This window comes from Crotalus tigris, unplaced genomic scaffold (assembly GCF_016545835.1).
Source record: "Crotalus tigris isolate CLP2741 ecotype Arizona unplaced genomic scaffold, ASM1654583v1 scf7180000017641.3106099, whole genome shotgun sequence".
In the NCBI taxonomy this organism is placed as follows: Eukaryota; Metazoa; Chordata; class Lepidosauria; order Squamata; family Viperidae; genus Crotalus; species Crotalus tigris.
In genome coordinates this window covers 3,053,329-3,069,981 of record NW_024096535.1, presented here as the reverse complement: position 1 = coordinate 3,069,981, position 16,653 = coordinate 3,053,329, and the positions used below count along the sequence as shown (strand labels likewise).

Genomic DNA, 16,653 nt, shown 5'->3' with positions numbered 1-16,653 from the left:
AAACCATGCCTGAACAAGAATTACTGGACAAAAAAAAATCTTATCATCTTTCACTGCTCAGCAATCCAAAACAATCCTCTATCAGAAGGGGGGGGACCTCTAATACGTCTGCATAATATGTGTGACTGGCCAAATGGAATACAAGCTATCAGTCACCTGTATCCAATCTCTACGAAGCCACAAGGAATTGAATACTTTCTTGATTTTTCTGTCTGTCTGCTATATTTGATAAGCTGATTTAATTTTGTGTTAACACAACTGGCATAATTATACTGTACATAGCTATAGGTCTCAAACGTGGATATTAACTCGTATTTAATACACTATATTAGATTAGATTATATCTTACAAGTGTTGAGTTTTTTTCTTCCAGGCTATTTTCATGTTTTGAATTGGGTCCTGTTACTATTAAGAGGGGGGTGTATCAGAGCTGAACTACTGCTTCTTAGCGTCTTAACTAAGATAAAGTTCAATATCACGACCAAACTCAAATTCCATAAAGAATTTTGGTGCCTATGGAATGATCCAGCTTCCAGAACAGTACAAACAATATTCATTTTCCTTGATCTTCCAAAGAAAGCAGGATAAGAAACAAAGAACCTAGATGTGGAAGACAATTGTAAAGAGGGATTGTTTCAGAAGATTTTTTTTTTTAAGTCCAGTTGATCACCTCAAATCAATATTCTCATCTGAACACAGGAAAGAAAGTGATATTATCAACCCTTAAGTTTCATAATGAAACAAACAGTATCTGAAGTTTTCTCTTGTTCATAAAGAAACAAAGAAGGAACTCAACTGCCTCTTGTTTAAGTGGATTTTACATACTCTCTTTTTCAAGGTCTATAATATTGTCTAGAAACTTCATCAAATTTAAGCAGAGGTTCAGGGCAAATCTAATAGAAACGAATGTACTAAGACCAGCTATGTCAATAAAAATATTTCTGCAAATCAGCTGGCCTAAAAAATGGAATAAATCACTTTGCTAATAATACTCCATTCATTGTACAACAATGTACAAACTTGTGAAAAGCTCTCTTGTCAGCAATCTTGAAATGTTTATAGTACCAGTGAAATATATTAGACTAATTTCATAGAGGGAACCTTCTTAATTATGAGTCAGGGTAAGTAAAGAAGAAGCAGAAATGTTGAAATGGCACAGAAATATCTTTGTAGATAAGACTAAACTTGCGTCATTATTAGAAGAATTCTGTCATAGTTGCATCCGCTTTGGCAAAATGATGGGATTTTCATGTTGCTTTAATGTGAAAGACAGCTCCAAATTATTTCCCCAAACTCTTTTTCACTAGTACTGTAGCAAGTGCTAATTTTACCCTAACTTTGCAGAGCATCAGATCAAACTTTAAATTAAAAATATTTTCAAAGTGCATTTTAGTTTGAAACTGCCTTCGTCATCATAAGAGCAAGCTTATTTCACCAAAAATTATTTAATACATTTTGTTAGAATTATTTCTCCTGTTCACTGAAAAATGGAGAGGTAGAAGATGCTAATGCGGTCCACATTAGACCCAATAGGATTTATTTCTATGTCTTCCTTTTACTGTTGACCTTATCATACTCATTTTATTAATCAGCCTAGATTTTTAAGCATGTATTCCACCAATAAATTCTACTGGATTTCATGTATTTTTGGTATTAAAAGATTTATCGTGCTCAGTTTAATAGGATCTATGACACTGACTAAATTCTCAGACTTAGTACATTAAGGTTTCTCTCCATTTCCAAGAATCACATTAACAAAAACCCTCCAATTGCTCGGGCATTTCCCCCGGACCGCATCCAGAGTGAGAGGATAGAAGAAGGTGAGAAGTAAGTAGGAAGGTGGAGGAGAGGGGGTGAGGGAGGAAGAGAAAGAAGAGGGAAAGAGGCAAGTTGGTCAGAGGGTGGATGCGGTTTGGGGGGAAATGGGTGAGCAATACCGAAAATGGTGTGTATTAATTTATTTTAAGATTGTATTGTATTGCAAAATTGAAAATAAAATTTTTTTACAAAAAAAAAAAGAAAAAGAAAAAAGATAAAAACCCTCCAAAGATACTGACACTCTTCAACAGAGCCTGATTCTACAGATAACTTTGTCAAGATTCAGCTGTTTTTCAAACTTTGTATACAGTTGGCTCTTTTGATGAGAAGAATATCAGGAGGTAATGGTCCTCCTGCTTTTTTCTTCACTATCCACCACCCGAGACGATGCTTATACAACTAACAGCACGCGTATACCTGGTAAAGCACTACCACAAGTATAAAAGAAAATCCCAAGGGTGCTTTTTCAAAAGGCAACTGGACTTCATTTTTCTTTGAAGATATTTCGCTTCTCATCCAAGAAGCTTCTTCAGTTCTGACACCAATTCCAGTTCTGATTTCTTGCATGAGAAGCGAAACATCTTCAAGGAAAAACCAAGAAAGTCCAGTCGCCTTTTGAAAAAGCACCTTTGGGACAACCATAACCTGGATGACCAAAGAAAATGTAAGAAGATTTTGGGGAGAAGATGGAAGAGAAGGTGTGCATTCATTTGCCTACAGAAAGGCATTGCTATTTCTGTTTATTAATTCTATGTCAGACTAGCTACATACAAAGGTGTGTGCATCTAACTGCGCCTCTGTGTTTATGTGTGTGTGAAAGAGAAAGAATATTCATCCCAGCATGGAAGAAACATGAAAGCACCATTTTTTTTTCTCTCATGAGGCCTGATCACCTGATTAACTTCAAATTGGCAATGTGGCCATCATACCAAGCAAAGACGGAGCTTACTTCTCACTTAAGTATTCTGTACTAAACAATCCAAGCCAATGTCCAAAATGAAAAACATAAGCTATTTTTAAGAGGACTCTACTGCAAGCCCTTTAAAATACAAATTTGTCTCCTTATAAATAAAGATGTATTTTGCTCTCCAAAGCTTTGCATGTTTATTTCTGGTTCTCACAAAATTAAAGCACGAGGGTAAAAGATCCATGGAAGGCAATCAGGAAGCTGATGTGCTATATGCTTCTGGAAAAAGTTATCTTGCTCAAAACTAAGATTAGAAGCAATTGCGGCCTTTTTTTTTTTTTACAACTACTACAAGTATCTCAAGAGATAAGAGGAAAAAGACAGACATCTGAAGAGACGATGCAACAATATAAAACCGAAATGATAATATGAAAGATAAAACCATTATTATACTAAGAGACAGACAATGATAAGACAATGGGCACACGGCTATCGGACACACATGAGATGGGAAGAAGAAGAAGAAAGAAGGAGAAGAGGGGAGGGAGGAGGAGAATAAGAAGATGATTTTTTTGTAATAAAAGAAAAGTTAAAACCATTTCCTTGATGGTAACACTGGTCATCGGAAATATATAAGAGTTTTACTCTAGTAGGATGTAATATGATCCAAAAGTGAGAAACACTTGTGCAACACATTCAATCTAATAATCAATGTGCATCTAGGACAGTGGTGGCGAACCTATGGCATGGGTGCCAGAGGTGGCACTCAGAGCCCTCTCTGTGGGCATACATGCCATCGGCCCAGCCCCACCTCTTCCTGCAGCCCCCTCCTCACCAGCAGCCCCACAGAGGAGAGTCGACCGCGGGCATGGGCTGTGTAGAGCAGTGCAGCCAAGGACATGGCAGCTGGGCAGCAGGGACAAGACTCTGCCCTTGCACCCCATTGCATGTAATTGATGCTGTGGGCATAGGTGGAGGCCATGGCCGCCATGGCGCTGTAGGGCTGCCTGGACAATTTGCTGTGGGCTGTGGTGGCGGGTGGGTGGCCCTGCGGGCGGGTGGGCTGGCAGATGGGCTGGAGGGCAGGGCGGGGGCGGGCGGTTTTTGGGCACTCGGTCTCTAAAAGGTTCGCCATCACTGACCTAGAATTACAACCTGAGACTTGCAAAAGCCGCATCCAAAAGTGGCATGGCAATAATGGAGCCTGGCAAGGAAATGTACCCACGACTTTTCACACAGGCCCTATGTAAGCCAGTAAGTTGTTGCTAGATAGAATTACGGGCTGGGCTCATTTAAAATGCCCATATGAATATTAACATTATTAGCATCATTTATGTTCTATTTTTCTTTTTAAAAAAGACTAAACTGAAGGAAGACGAGGAAAGAAAGGGCATTGCTGGCCATTACTGTCATTGTGCGCTCTCACAACCTCATGTCCTAGGACAGGGGTAGGCAACCTTGGCTCTTTTATGACTCGTGGACTTCAACTTCCAGAATTCCTGAGCCAGAATAGCTGGCTCAGGAATTCTGGGAGTTGAAATCCACGAGTCATAAAAGAGCCAAGGTTGCCTACCCCTGTCCTAGGTATTCTCTGGGAGTACCCAACAGCTGCTGGAAGCCATTTAGAATATATCAATTTCTATAACTGTCAGGTCACCAGCTCTGAATTTGGAGATACACTCACTTCAGAAGCAGCCATCTCAGGTTCCTGACCTGCCATTATTTGCTGTTTTGTTGAAATAATAAACTCATCTGCATAGCTCAAGGCAGTAAATCAAACATTTAAAAATCTTACCTCCACAACCTCCTCATAATCATCTTCGTCTGCCATCTTTGGGGAAAGCCAGTCCACCTACTCACTGGTCCCAAAGCAAGTCAGATAAATAAATATCAGCATGATGAAGTCAAGGCTGCTCACTTATCAAAGCTAGTATCTCTATGCATTATAAAAAATATTGTAAGAATGCCTTTACACAAACACACACAGAGAAAGGCACAAAGAGAGAGAGAGAGAGACAGACCAATGGATAGACATGCATCTGTGGTATATTCAATAATGTAGACCAAATATTAAATATTAAAATATACAATATTTATAAATATTAATATTTATAAAACATTCCTAATAAATATTTTATTAATTAATAAAATGTTAAAATATTAGAAAACATTAAACCAAAAAATATTATCAAAAATTTCATCTTTCTGAAAATATATGTAAAGGAATGCCATTTATCTTGAGATGTTTAGCATCAGATTGCCATTATCCTTTCATAATTTGTATTTCTCTCCAATATCTCATACACAGAGGAAAAAGCCAGTTTTTTTTTTTTATTGTGGAGACATTGGCCTATTTCAACATTTTAGACAATAACATTTTTGCAAAAAAAAAAAAAAGCAGCAAAAACAAATTGCACCGTTATTTTCCTTTATGAGCCTAAATATAGCAATTCTGCTTAATAGAATTGCTTAGGATGCAGGCAAGGAACAAACATAGATTATCATATCTATCTACTCTCTTGAGGGATGTACTTGTAATGAAAAATTAGATAATATCATAAAGTCTCTTCCTAGCTTAATAGAGTATGTTAAATAGAATATGTATTGTGCACTGAGAATTTATGCAAAAACATCTACAAGGAGATGAATAATTGACAATTCTCAGCCGGCACTAACCAAAACATTAGATGCTCCATTAATATTTCTTGAGGGAAAATTCACTTACAGTTTTGACTGTGAAGGTCAACTAGAAGGTCCTAAATATGTTTACCAGCAGCTAGAAAATGAGCTTAGGATAAGGAGTGCCAAACACTGAGCCAACAGAACGTTAGCATTGCAAAGAGGTGTGCTGGCTATGGCGGAGGCGAAACCTGGAGAATTTTTCATTTTAATTGTATTACACAAGCAGCTTGCTAGTTCAGCTCCACGAAAGCTTTCCTAACCTAGAAATTTAGTTAGGCTTTTCCCCCTTGTTTTTCAGATCTTGCCACAAACCTTCACAGAGAAATATACCTGTGGGCCGACTTAATGTTACTCTGTGTAAACTAATAACCTTGGGATCTTATACAGCAGTAAACAACCACAAACATTAAATCATACAAATATTGTTCAACTGACCTTAACTTAATGAAGTTAATTTCTCTCGTCCCACCATTGATCTCCGGGGATGCTCTCTTGCTTTGCTTCTGTGGGTGCTTGACGTATTTCTCCAACTTCAGTCCTAGAAAAGATCAAGACTCTGGTCATTTAGATGGAAGAGGGGCAATGAATGAATTAATGCCTTGGAATGGATTAATGCACTGGAATGAGCCTGCTGTGAGAGATGGCAGATCCCTCTTTTCTGGTGCAGGGAAGGAGATGAAGGCTTAGAACAGCTGCTTCCTAGTACAAAAATATTTGCCCTGTAAGCCAATACCCCAGAGCGATTGGCTGGTTTTGTCTAGTTAGCTGAACTGCCATTCCTTCTGAGGCAAGTGGCACTCCAGTGCCGTAGGTTAAATATAGGCCCTTCAAACGCTGCCTCTTCCTAGTGCCAATTCTGTACAATCAAGGTGATATCTAAAATCAAAGGATAAAATGTTTGTTTCACCAAGGGAATAGGACAAGCCCTGAAGGAGAGAAAGACCCAAGAGCGGCTTAGCCAAAGGAGCCATTGAGCTCCACGTGCAAAATATTTGCAAGCAACAGAGGCAACCTCTCGTCTGCCTTTAAAGCCTCATCAAACTCAGAAATGATCTCTCCCCAAGCGGGATTATTTCGATGCTGAAAAGAAAAAGGATGTTGAAATTTGTAAAATAGTAAAAAAAAAAAAAAAAAGAATCCCTCAGGCCATAAAGTCTGCAAACAAACAAACAAACAAAAAACCCCAAATAAAGAATAATTTGGTAGAAAGCAAACCCCAACCTGTCTTTCTTTTAAAAAAAAACAAAAAGAGCAAGCTTACCAGTTATATTTAAATAAATTTCCTTAGGAGCAAAGCCTCTCTGACTGTCCTCCCTCCTGAGAAAAGCTGGGCAAAGGCAACGTTACTCTGATGCATCAGCTCCTAAATCATCATGTGGTTGAAGGGAGCCAATCAGACTAGGCATGCTCAAGTTTCAGATACTAAATATACATAGTGACCCTTTGGAGGACCACCTGTTCGGTAAACCCTCCAAGCAAAGTAAAGTAGCTCATACAAATCATTGATTTGTTTTTTAACCTCAATCAAAACATAGCAAGAGCATCAGCTACTTATATACAGTTCAACTGTTATTCACAAAGATTGGTGAAATTGTTGTTGTTGTTGTTGTTAATTGCGAAGTCGTGTCCGACCCATCGCGACCCCATGGACAACGTTCCTCCAGGTCTTCCTGTCCGCTACCATTTTCTGGAGTCCATTTAAGCTCACGCCTACTGCTTTAGTGACTCCATCCAGCCATCTCATTCTCTGTCGTCCCCTTCTTCTATTGCCCTCAATCTTTCCCAGCATTAGGCCCTTCTCCAGTGAGTCCTTCCTTCTCATTAGGTGGCCAAAGTATTTGAGTTTCAACTTCAGGATCTGGCCTTCTAAAGAGCAGTCGGGGTTGATCTCTTCTAGGACTGACCGGTTTGAACGCCTTGCAGTCCAAGGGACTCGCAGGAGTCTTCTCCAGCACCAATTGGTGAAATACAAACCACTATTTAAGGGTTGTTAATTACAATGAAGTTCAAGACAATAGGCCAGTGGAAGGATTTTTCTCATCCCACTCTCCCAAAAAATCTATGGTTTCTGAACTTGAGGTGATTTACCATACCCTTTCATCAAAGACAGGGAAGACAAACATGTTAGGTCAGGGGTGTCCAGCCTTGGCAACTTTAAGACCTGTGGACTTCCAACTCCTAGAATTCCCCATGCTGGCTGGGGAATTCTGGGAGTTGAAGTCCACAAGTCTTAAATTTGCCAAGACTTGTGCTTTAGATAATCAGAAGTGAGGTCTTGTTGTCTTTTCTCCATCCAACCCTTCCAATTTTGCTGGGTCTCAAGTCTTTTAGGATTGGGACATAGGTTGTAGATACAGAGTGTTCTATGTTATGGCATTCAGAAAAGATTGACAAATGGATATCCTCAAGGATGGGTTGGTCGGGCCTAGAAGACATGCCTTTTCTGATGGTGCACCCAGCTTATAGAACATTCTTCCTCTGGAGATCAGGGATGGCTTTTGTTGGTTTTTCGTAAGGTCTTAAATACCTGGTTCTGTGCCCAAGCCTGGAGCCCCAGGTGTCAGAAGGGACCTGGTTGTGTTAATGATTGGTTTGTTGTTTCTTGACTGCCTATATTTTAATTTTTGTAACATTTGCTATTGTTTTTATTCTATTTTAATTCTGTTTGCTGCCCAGAATCACTCTTTGAGATGTACAGCTATATAAATTGGATAATATATAAAAAGATTTAGTAATTCCGTCCATTGATCTTGTGGCTCTCTGCTTTTTTTGCTCTTCTAATATAAATCATTTCAAAGGAGGGAGTAAAGTAATTGCTGAGTCTCAAAGTCTTTCTTGGCCTGGGATGTACTGTATATTGTAGATGCATAGTGGAAGACAGTGATTCATGTTCTATGTTATAATTGTCATCATCATCAATTTATAACCAGTGGCCTTGTCCATAAAAATGCTGCTTACTCTAGTTCTAAGACATTCCTGCTTTACACTTGTTGATTTGGCTGTCTTCTCAGTTGAACAAAAGTTTATCTATGTTGTCATGTCAGGCCTGATTCCCCCCCCCCTAGAATATTGCCTAATATAGTGGTTACAGGTTGAAGTGCAAGGCCATGAGTATTGACTGGGCTTATGTATGTTGCTAAGGCATGGATTGCCAAAAATCAAAGCAACATTATTATGGCTTAGTGTGAAGGATGAATCCCCATGAAATTCCAAGGTGATCTTTATCTAGCCTCTATTCCTTTCCTTTCACTTTCAATCAAGCCATAGGCTACTTCATTGCATATTGATTCTATCTTGGGAGCTGAATGCCATAGTATATTTATACTGTAAGCTAGGGTTTAAACTTTTCTTTTCTTTGTTTATTTTACATTATGCCTGCTAGTTAATGACTACATGACCTCCTCCTTGACATACATTTTAAAAACAGTGTCTTATGTATAATCTTGAGGCAGGATTGATTGCAAAGATGAGACATCCCTCTGAATGACACCACTGTACTTTTATGAGACTTCAAGACAGATGCCGAACGATTCTCCCCATAGTTCATCATGAAACATAAGCATGTGGGAAGGGTGACTTCATCATTGATTTTGAAATGATGAATCCAGTTTCCAAATTTAAATTGTGGATGGGAACATTCTTCATTACTCAAAATGTTTGGTACTATCAGTCCATCAGAAGACCTATCATTTCAAATAATTCGAAAGAGATGAATAATTGCACTATATTTATTTATGTACAAGAGTTATAATACACTCACTTCAGATGTCTCTACTGCTAAATTCAATTCTGGCCTTTAGGGATCTGTTATCCTATTCATATATTTTCAATGGTTGGACTCACATGAGCTACATTCATTACAGTGTACTAATTGGTGCTCAGTACTCCACACGTCCCTACCCGGTACCTCCACTGAGGATCCCAAATTAGTGGGACTGCTGCATTATCAGGACTCTGGATCAATAGGCACTAGGCACTGGATTTTTAAGTACTTGTTTAGCAAAATCTCAGAGGTAGATGGAAGGAATGTCAACCAGATTTGTTGTTATTATTTCTGCTATGCTTACAAGTATAGTATAGAAGGAGCTGATAATCAGCTTTGAATAATAAATCCTATAAGACATAGGATTTGGTTTGGACAAAACTCAGCAGCACTTTTTCGTGCAGCTGCTGATAAAAACAGGATCGCCAACAGGATCACCAACGTCCAATAATGGATATGGCACAAGAAGAAGAAGAAGTTAAGACATAAATCAGATTACTAAACAATGTAAAAAGTTGTAGGAAAGCAAATTTCCTGCAAAATTTGACAGTGTTGTCCAAACAATAAGGGAGAAAAAATTGCACTGAAGACATGTGAGAAAATAGTAAAAGATGCAAAAAGAGACTTTGAAAGTCATATAATTCATAATTTTAAGAACAACTGCAAAAGAGACCTTAAAGTAGATGAGAAATAGAAAACCAATTTAAAGAAGCCGTTGTTCTCTTGGATGACAAGGAATTAAAGACACTATTACTAAAGATACATACCATTGCCTTCATGTTCTCCCTGTAAGCTTTCTTTGGACATTGAATGGAAATAAAATGTGCACTTAGACCTTCATTCTCATTCAGCCATTTCTTTTTCAAATACTTTATTGATACCCAAAAAAAGTGCATGGCTGACGATAGGTTGCTACCTTTTTACCTGGTGTTTCTTTAATATATTCAGATGAGATCATTTTGACTGCAAAACAGTCTCATTAAGGGGATGCCAAAGCATAACTAGGGAGTCCTTGTTCCAGTTTAACTAAATCACCCCATTCAAGTTGTCGAATACATGTAGATACAAAAGATGGTGCACACACACACACACACACACACACAAACCCTGTTAGCCTTCCCCTCTTCTGCTCCTTCAGGCACCAGCTCTTAATACAATTTTTAGAATTCATTTTCCTAGCTGCTTGTGTGAGATCAAAGATACATTACTCAGATGCATCATACATTTCACCTCCTGGGACTCTCTTGGCCACTAAAGCCCTTGCAGCTTTGCTTAGTCATCCATTAAAGTTGACTACAAAAGAGAGGGATTGATGTATAGAATATTGCATATTATGCAGTGTTCAGGCACAAAAAATTAACCCTTCCAGCATCTTTTAGAAAATTCCAGCTTTCAACCTGCCTTTGCTTGGAGTAGAAGCAAACCATTTGCTTGGTGGGTTCGGGAGTCCTCTCAGCAACATGAATATATAGCCATTGTAATAAACCAATAGGGAGTTTGCTCCTGGTTATTTGATCTCTTTTTTCTGCTGACCTTCCCAATCTTTTTTATTGTATGCATAAAAATGTTTTATCGCTTTATTGATAAAAGAGAGTCAATGTGGTGTAGCAGTTGGAAGCTGGATTAGGCCTAAGGAGCCTCAGGTTCAAATCACAACAACTCATAAGATGGCTCTGAGGCTTTGAAGGACTTTGTGGCCTTTTTGTTTAGCCCAACCTACAAAAGAGAGTGGTTGTTGTAGGGAAAACCTGAAGGAAGTGCTAAACAAAGACAAGATATGGACTGAACACCACCATACCTCCAACAAATAAATAAATACTATTCTGTGGTTGTATTTCTTAGTCACCATCCCATAGCTGACTATCATATCTGAGTTTCAGCTGTCTAAATGGCCACTAAATGGCAAACAAGAGAGACAGAATGTCTAAGTGTTCGTTGCTACCAATTCCCATCTTTATTTTTGAGCTTAGATATCATAGCCATGCTATCCCATCTTTTTTTTGGTGGAGCCAGCCTTTCCCAGGTTTCTGAAAGCTAACCTTCCCTGCTTTCAGATTCATAAAAGACCAAATTGGGAGTCCTAATAAAATCAGAGATGTAGACAAAGGGTTATAATGTTATGCTAACCCAGTGGTTCTCAACCTTTTTAATGCCGCAACCTCCAACCGGTCGTAAATCTACTCAACCGGTCGTAAGTCGAGGATTACTCAACTGGTGCAGCACCGTTTGCAGAATGGGACTTTTGGCGGGCTCAGCAGGGCAGAGACAGTCTGGACAATTCCTATTGGGTTTTGAAAGCCAATAGAATTAGACTCTATTCAAGAGAGTCTATTCTATTGGCTTTCAAAAGCCAATAGAATAAAAGGGAGTAGCACAGCTAAGGAAAAGGGGGAAAAATGGCGGACTGCGTTGTTTGGCGACCCCAGTGAAATGGTCATTCGACCCCAAATGGGATCCCGACCCACAGGTTGAGAACTACTGTGCTAACCAATAATTTTCTTAGAAAGAAGACTTCCCTTTCCTTCAGGAAATTCAGCAATGAATACATGTCTCCAAACATTTAATATGAATTTTGGGGATTGATGTCAGTGCACATGCTGGACTTTGTTTATTATTTTTCCAACAAAGGCAAATGGTTCATGTTTTACTTCTAAGACAGACTGAGAGATGACTTCCTCTAAAACACATTAAAAATGGCTTTGCACCATTGTACATACTATCCCTGTTGAAGAATATGCATCTGTATATGCACGCCGGTATGTTCACAGGAGCTACATTTGAGGGGCTCAGAACAATTTAATAGGTCCCAACACAGCCCTGATTCCACCTCCTGTTGTGCTATAATACAGAGTTTAGGGTCACAAGATCTTGAACAGAGTGATCCTTGTACAGTGAGAACCGTGCTTCCTTTGGCTGATAGGATCCGAAGTGAGCTCTTTCCACTGGAACAAGTGGGACAGATTAGTTCCTCAGATACCCTAAACCAGGGATAGGCAACCTTGGCTCTTTTATGACTCGTGGACTTCAACTCCCAGAATTCCTGAGCCAGCCATGCTGAGGGGAAAGAGAGAGGTTTCCAAGCTGAGTCATGCTGGCTCAGGAATTCTGGGAGTTGAAGTCCACAAGTCATAAAAGAGCCAAGGTTGCCTACCCCTGCCCTAGACCTATGTCATAAAGGCCCAACACCTTGAATCGGACCTGGAAGTAAACTAGCTGTGCCCAGTGCTTTTTTTCTAAAAAAAAAAAAAAAAGGTGCCGGAACTCACACACGTCATACAACCCGCCTTGCCTATCCTACAAGGTTCCATCCAAAAAAGGTGCCGGAACTCCGTTCTGGGCGTTCTGTGAGAAAAAAAGCCCTGGCTGTGCCACTGTGTTCTGTACAGTATATTATCACCAAGGAAAGAACTGAGCCCAGAAACGCTGTGAGAATAACTGCACAATCCACGTTGCACTTTGGGACTCCAGTATTTACAGGGCTGTTAATCTGGTCTGATCCAGTCTGCAACAAGATCCTTATCAGCAGGATCATGTGCATCTGTGAAGGAGGGTTAAAAAAAAAATCAAAATGGTGACCACAAGCATGCCATTGAAACCCTGCCCTTAAATACCCAAAATTAGCAAATCAAGAAAGCTCTATTCAATGATTTCCAGAAGGAAGGGGCAGGTGTCTAGTTCTCACTTAAATTCATCTAATTTGGCATTTTGAACCAATCCACAAAACCAAATTCACACTTTACCCAGCAAATCTGTAAAGAGAGTTGCCAGTAAAAATGGATATTGAACACTATACAAACCCCTTACAAAAATCCACTTATGGGGACAAGAGACAAAATCAGTTGTGTTTGTTTTGTGAAAACAGATTTGGTGTCTGGAGAAAGTGAAGCTCCTGTAAGTTTCAAGTTCAAATGTAAAAAAAAAAATAATACACTTGGCTGGGGTATTCTGGGAGTTGAAATCCACACACCTTAGAAGTAGCCAACTATGAAAAACACTGATCTAACAGATTGGATAGATTAGCAAAAACAAGAAACTGATTGAAATCAATATTAACTTATTCACCCTTTTTTAGCCATGAAAGAGGCTTTGGGTTATCCTCTGCTACTTTTGGGGAGCTGGGCCTTGTTTTCCTGTATACAAAGGCCCTCTTTGCAAAGGTTATTATGACTGTACCTAGTAACTTTGGGAGCCAAATAGTGAGAACCAGTAAATCCTAACTAAATAAAATATTTATGCACAGTACAACAGATCTCCTGATTTATATCCAGCTTACCCGAGACTCTGCAGGATGTGAATTCACATTATGCCTGCGCTGTAAGTCTGTCTCCTTGAACGTAGCCTCAGATACTTGAGGGTAGCAAATGTTTCACATATTCCTCAGGCAATCTGGTTAAGGGAGGGACATAATAAACTGCAGCTGAAGCTTTATTCCTAAGGGATGTATTCTATACCCCTTGCTCAGCCATAATTCCTCTTCCTCATACAATATTGATGCAAGCAGGAGTAAAAGGCTGAGTAAGGCAATGTGGTTTATTGTTAAAGACTCCGTCAAAGAAACGTGATAGATCAAGCCTCTCTCTAAGCCGCTCTAGTCTAAAATGTGTTTGCTTTGTTCTTTTGGAGCGTGAAAAAATGCCACTTCAGTTTTGTTGTTGCACCTTTTTTTCTTTGTCATCTTTTTATTACTTGAGTTACTTTCATGTGAAAATATTCTCTTTTTTTTTCTTGCTTCCAGGCCCTCTATCCAAAATGCAGGCTTCTACCTTCAGAATGGCATTGAAAGTTGAACAGATTGCAATTATATTAATATCAGTGGTAACCAACCATCCTTCCTTTTTTCCTTCCTTTTTTCCTTCCTTTTTTCCTTCCTTTTTTCCTTCCTTCCTTCCTTCCTTCCTTCCTTTTTTCCTTCCTTCCTTCCTTCCTTCCGTCCTTCCTTCCTTCCTTCCTTTTTTCCTTCCTTTCTTCCAGGCCCTCTATCCAAAATGCAGGCTTCTACCTTCAGAATGGCATTGAAAGTTGAATAGATTGCAATGATATTAATATCAGTGGTAACCAACCATCCTTCCTTTTTTCCTTCCTTCCTTCCTTCCTTCCTTCCTTCCTTCCTTCCTTCCTTCCTTCCTTCCTTCTTTCCATCCTTCCACCCTTCCATCCATCCATCCATCCTTCCTCATCCTACACAGAACATGTGTTTAGCCCTGAAGAATCTGCTCCTCTTCTGCTTCTTCACAATTGCTGCCTAGGCAGTAGAACAGACTGTCTATTACTCCCTGGTCTTTTTTTATAATACGCGAAAGGACAGAGCCAGGTGCAGCATTTCCCTGTCCTCAGTAAAGATAACATCAGCGTTATGCTCACGAATCAGGCAGCCAGCTTAGTTTTGGGCAATCTGCCACCTCACATGTAGCAGTGGGGAGAATTCCTGCTTTCTTAGTAGCGTGGCATGCAGAAAATGACTCTGACAACAAGTAGCGACACTTCCATGTAACGAAAAAAAACCCCACTTACCTTGAGATACTTAACTGATTAACTTTCTAGTTGTTTCTAATGGAAGAAAATTGTTTTGAACCACTCTACATATTAATGAGGTTAAGCAACTGATCAACGTTTTTAGTGTCATGAATCATTTGGAGAGATAATAGGGGAAAAAAATATTATTTCTTCTTCAATGGCTAATTTCTCTTTAAAAATAAAACGTTATGGTCTATAATTGGCAGAACAGCTGCCCCAGGCTAATAAATTATTCATTATTTTTTCACCAGGCTAAATATTGTAAGTGTGGAAGCCATCTTGTCTAAATTCAGGCAAAGATGCATATGCTATAGGGCCAGATCGTTGCACGGATATATTATCCCAGCCCAAAGGGAGACCTTCTCCTTCTACTATTGTAGCATCCCCATTCCAGGACTTATTGGTAGCTGAATCTTATTTCAAGTCTAGAAGGGGAGTAGCTTCCCCAGTATGAGAATGGTAGGACCATCCAATGGTGGGTGCACTCAAGACTGAATTGGATAGATAAAAGATAGATAGATGACAGACAGACAGACAGACAGACAGACAGAGGGGGGGGGAGAGAGAGAGAGAGAGGGAGGGAGGGAGGGAGGGAGAGGGAGGGGGAGGGAGAGGGAGAGAGAGAGAGAGATTGAGATTCAGAAGGACCATTCTTATTGTTTAATTAATGCTTATTATGTTTGGTCATTCCCAAAGAATTCACTTAACAAATGTGGCAATACATGCCCAATGTTAAGCAATACATGAATGTTTCAGCATGGGAAGAAAAAGACCTTGGCCCATATCAAGAGGACAATCACATGGCTACTCAATGTCTGTTTTCTCTAGTATTCCCCAGTATGTCTTTCAGTATACGGTAGTAACAATCTAAGCTCTTATAGAAGAGCCTATCAAACATGCAGTAGTTTTTCAATACAATAAACATTTATTGCTAGCATATTTTTCTCAGTGCTGCAAAAATATTGCATTCTCTCAGTATTTAAGTTGCAATATTTTTGGGTAGGGAAATGATGTTTTCTCTACCAGTCTGCACACTTGTTACTGCAGCCAGCGGCCAAAATAAGGCAGGCCCATTTGGGACAAGGTCTCTATTGGTGACATACTGAGACATATACAGACTATTTTTGTGGTGGCATCAAGAGAAGATTTGAGGAAAGGAACAGAGGAAAAGGAAGGAAGAGAGGGAGGGAGGGAGGTTGAGAGGTCTCTCGCAAGAAAAGAAAATATGAGTCGATTGTGAAAAAATATTGGAAGACAAGTTAATCTCCCAGTAGAATGAATGATTCTTGGGTATAAGAAAAGAAGAGAGTATAGTAACTCCTTGCAACAGGGTGGAAATTACAGTAGCAGAGTACAAAAAAGTATGTGAAATTACAATAATGGGAAATATAAAAAAGGATGTTCGGTGGAATGATGACATAAAACTGACTACAGGTGAGAAAAAATGCAAATAAATGCATCTTGTGAGAAAGAAGATATTCTAAATTGTGCATAGAAATAAAAAGTTGCAAAAATATAAACCCAGAAATGAACAGTTTAGATTTTAAAAGGCAGAAAAAGTGCAAAACGGAGCTCTTTTTATGAATTTAAAAGTAAGTGTATGGGTAAAAAAGACTTCTCAGTGCACAAATTTGAGTAGAAAGGTGCAGAGATTTGAATGTGAATGTTACTGCATGTTTGCTGATCATAAAAAGTAGGGAAAATGGTAAGTTGATTAGACATTCTGAAAACTATTGGTCTGGATGTATTGTTGTGCATTTTTATGAATCTATACCGCAAGGAAAGTGCATGTGTTAAACTAGAAGGCAAAGCAACTGAAGTTCAATTATTATTTGGAGCGCAACTAGAGTTTATATTATTAACCTGGTTATTTAATATGCATTCTGAAGCTATTTTGAGTATCTTTCAAAGAATATTGAGAAGTAATAAACATCAATGGATTAATAATAAACAGCTTAACTATGTAGAT

General features: G+C 39.1%; 1 protein-coding gene across 2 annotated transcripts in view; it reads right to left on the bottom strand.

Annotated features, from left to right (window-relative positions):
- Positions 1-6,769, bottom strand: part of LOC120304628 (nebulin-like) — a 41,413-nt gene extending 34,644 nt beyond the window's left edge. For both annotated transcript variants that reach the window (XM_039335447.1, XM_039335448.1), the window contains exons 1-3: positions 6,669-6,769; positions 5,843-5,945; positions 4,521-4,584 (exon numbers count right to left, since the gene is read on the bottom strand). In XM_039335447.1, coding sequence (XP_039191381.1) covers positions 4,521-4,556 — 36 coding nt within the window. In that variant the 5' untranslated portion in view covers positions 4,557-4,584; positions 5,843-5,945; positions 6,669-6,769. The remainder of the gene's footprint in view (positions 1-4,520; positions 4,585-5,842; positions 5,946-6,668) is intronic.
- Positions 6,770-16,653: the final 9,884 nt, after the last annotated feature.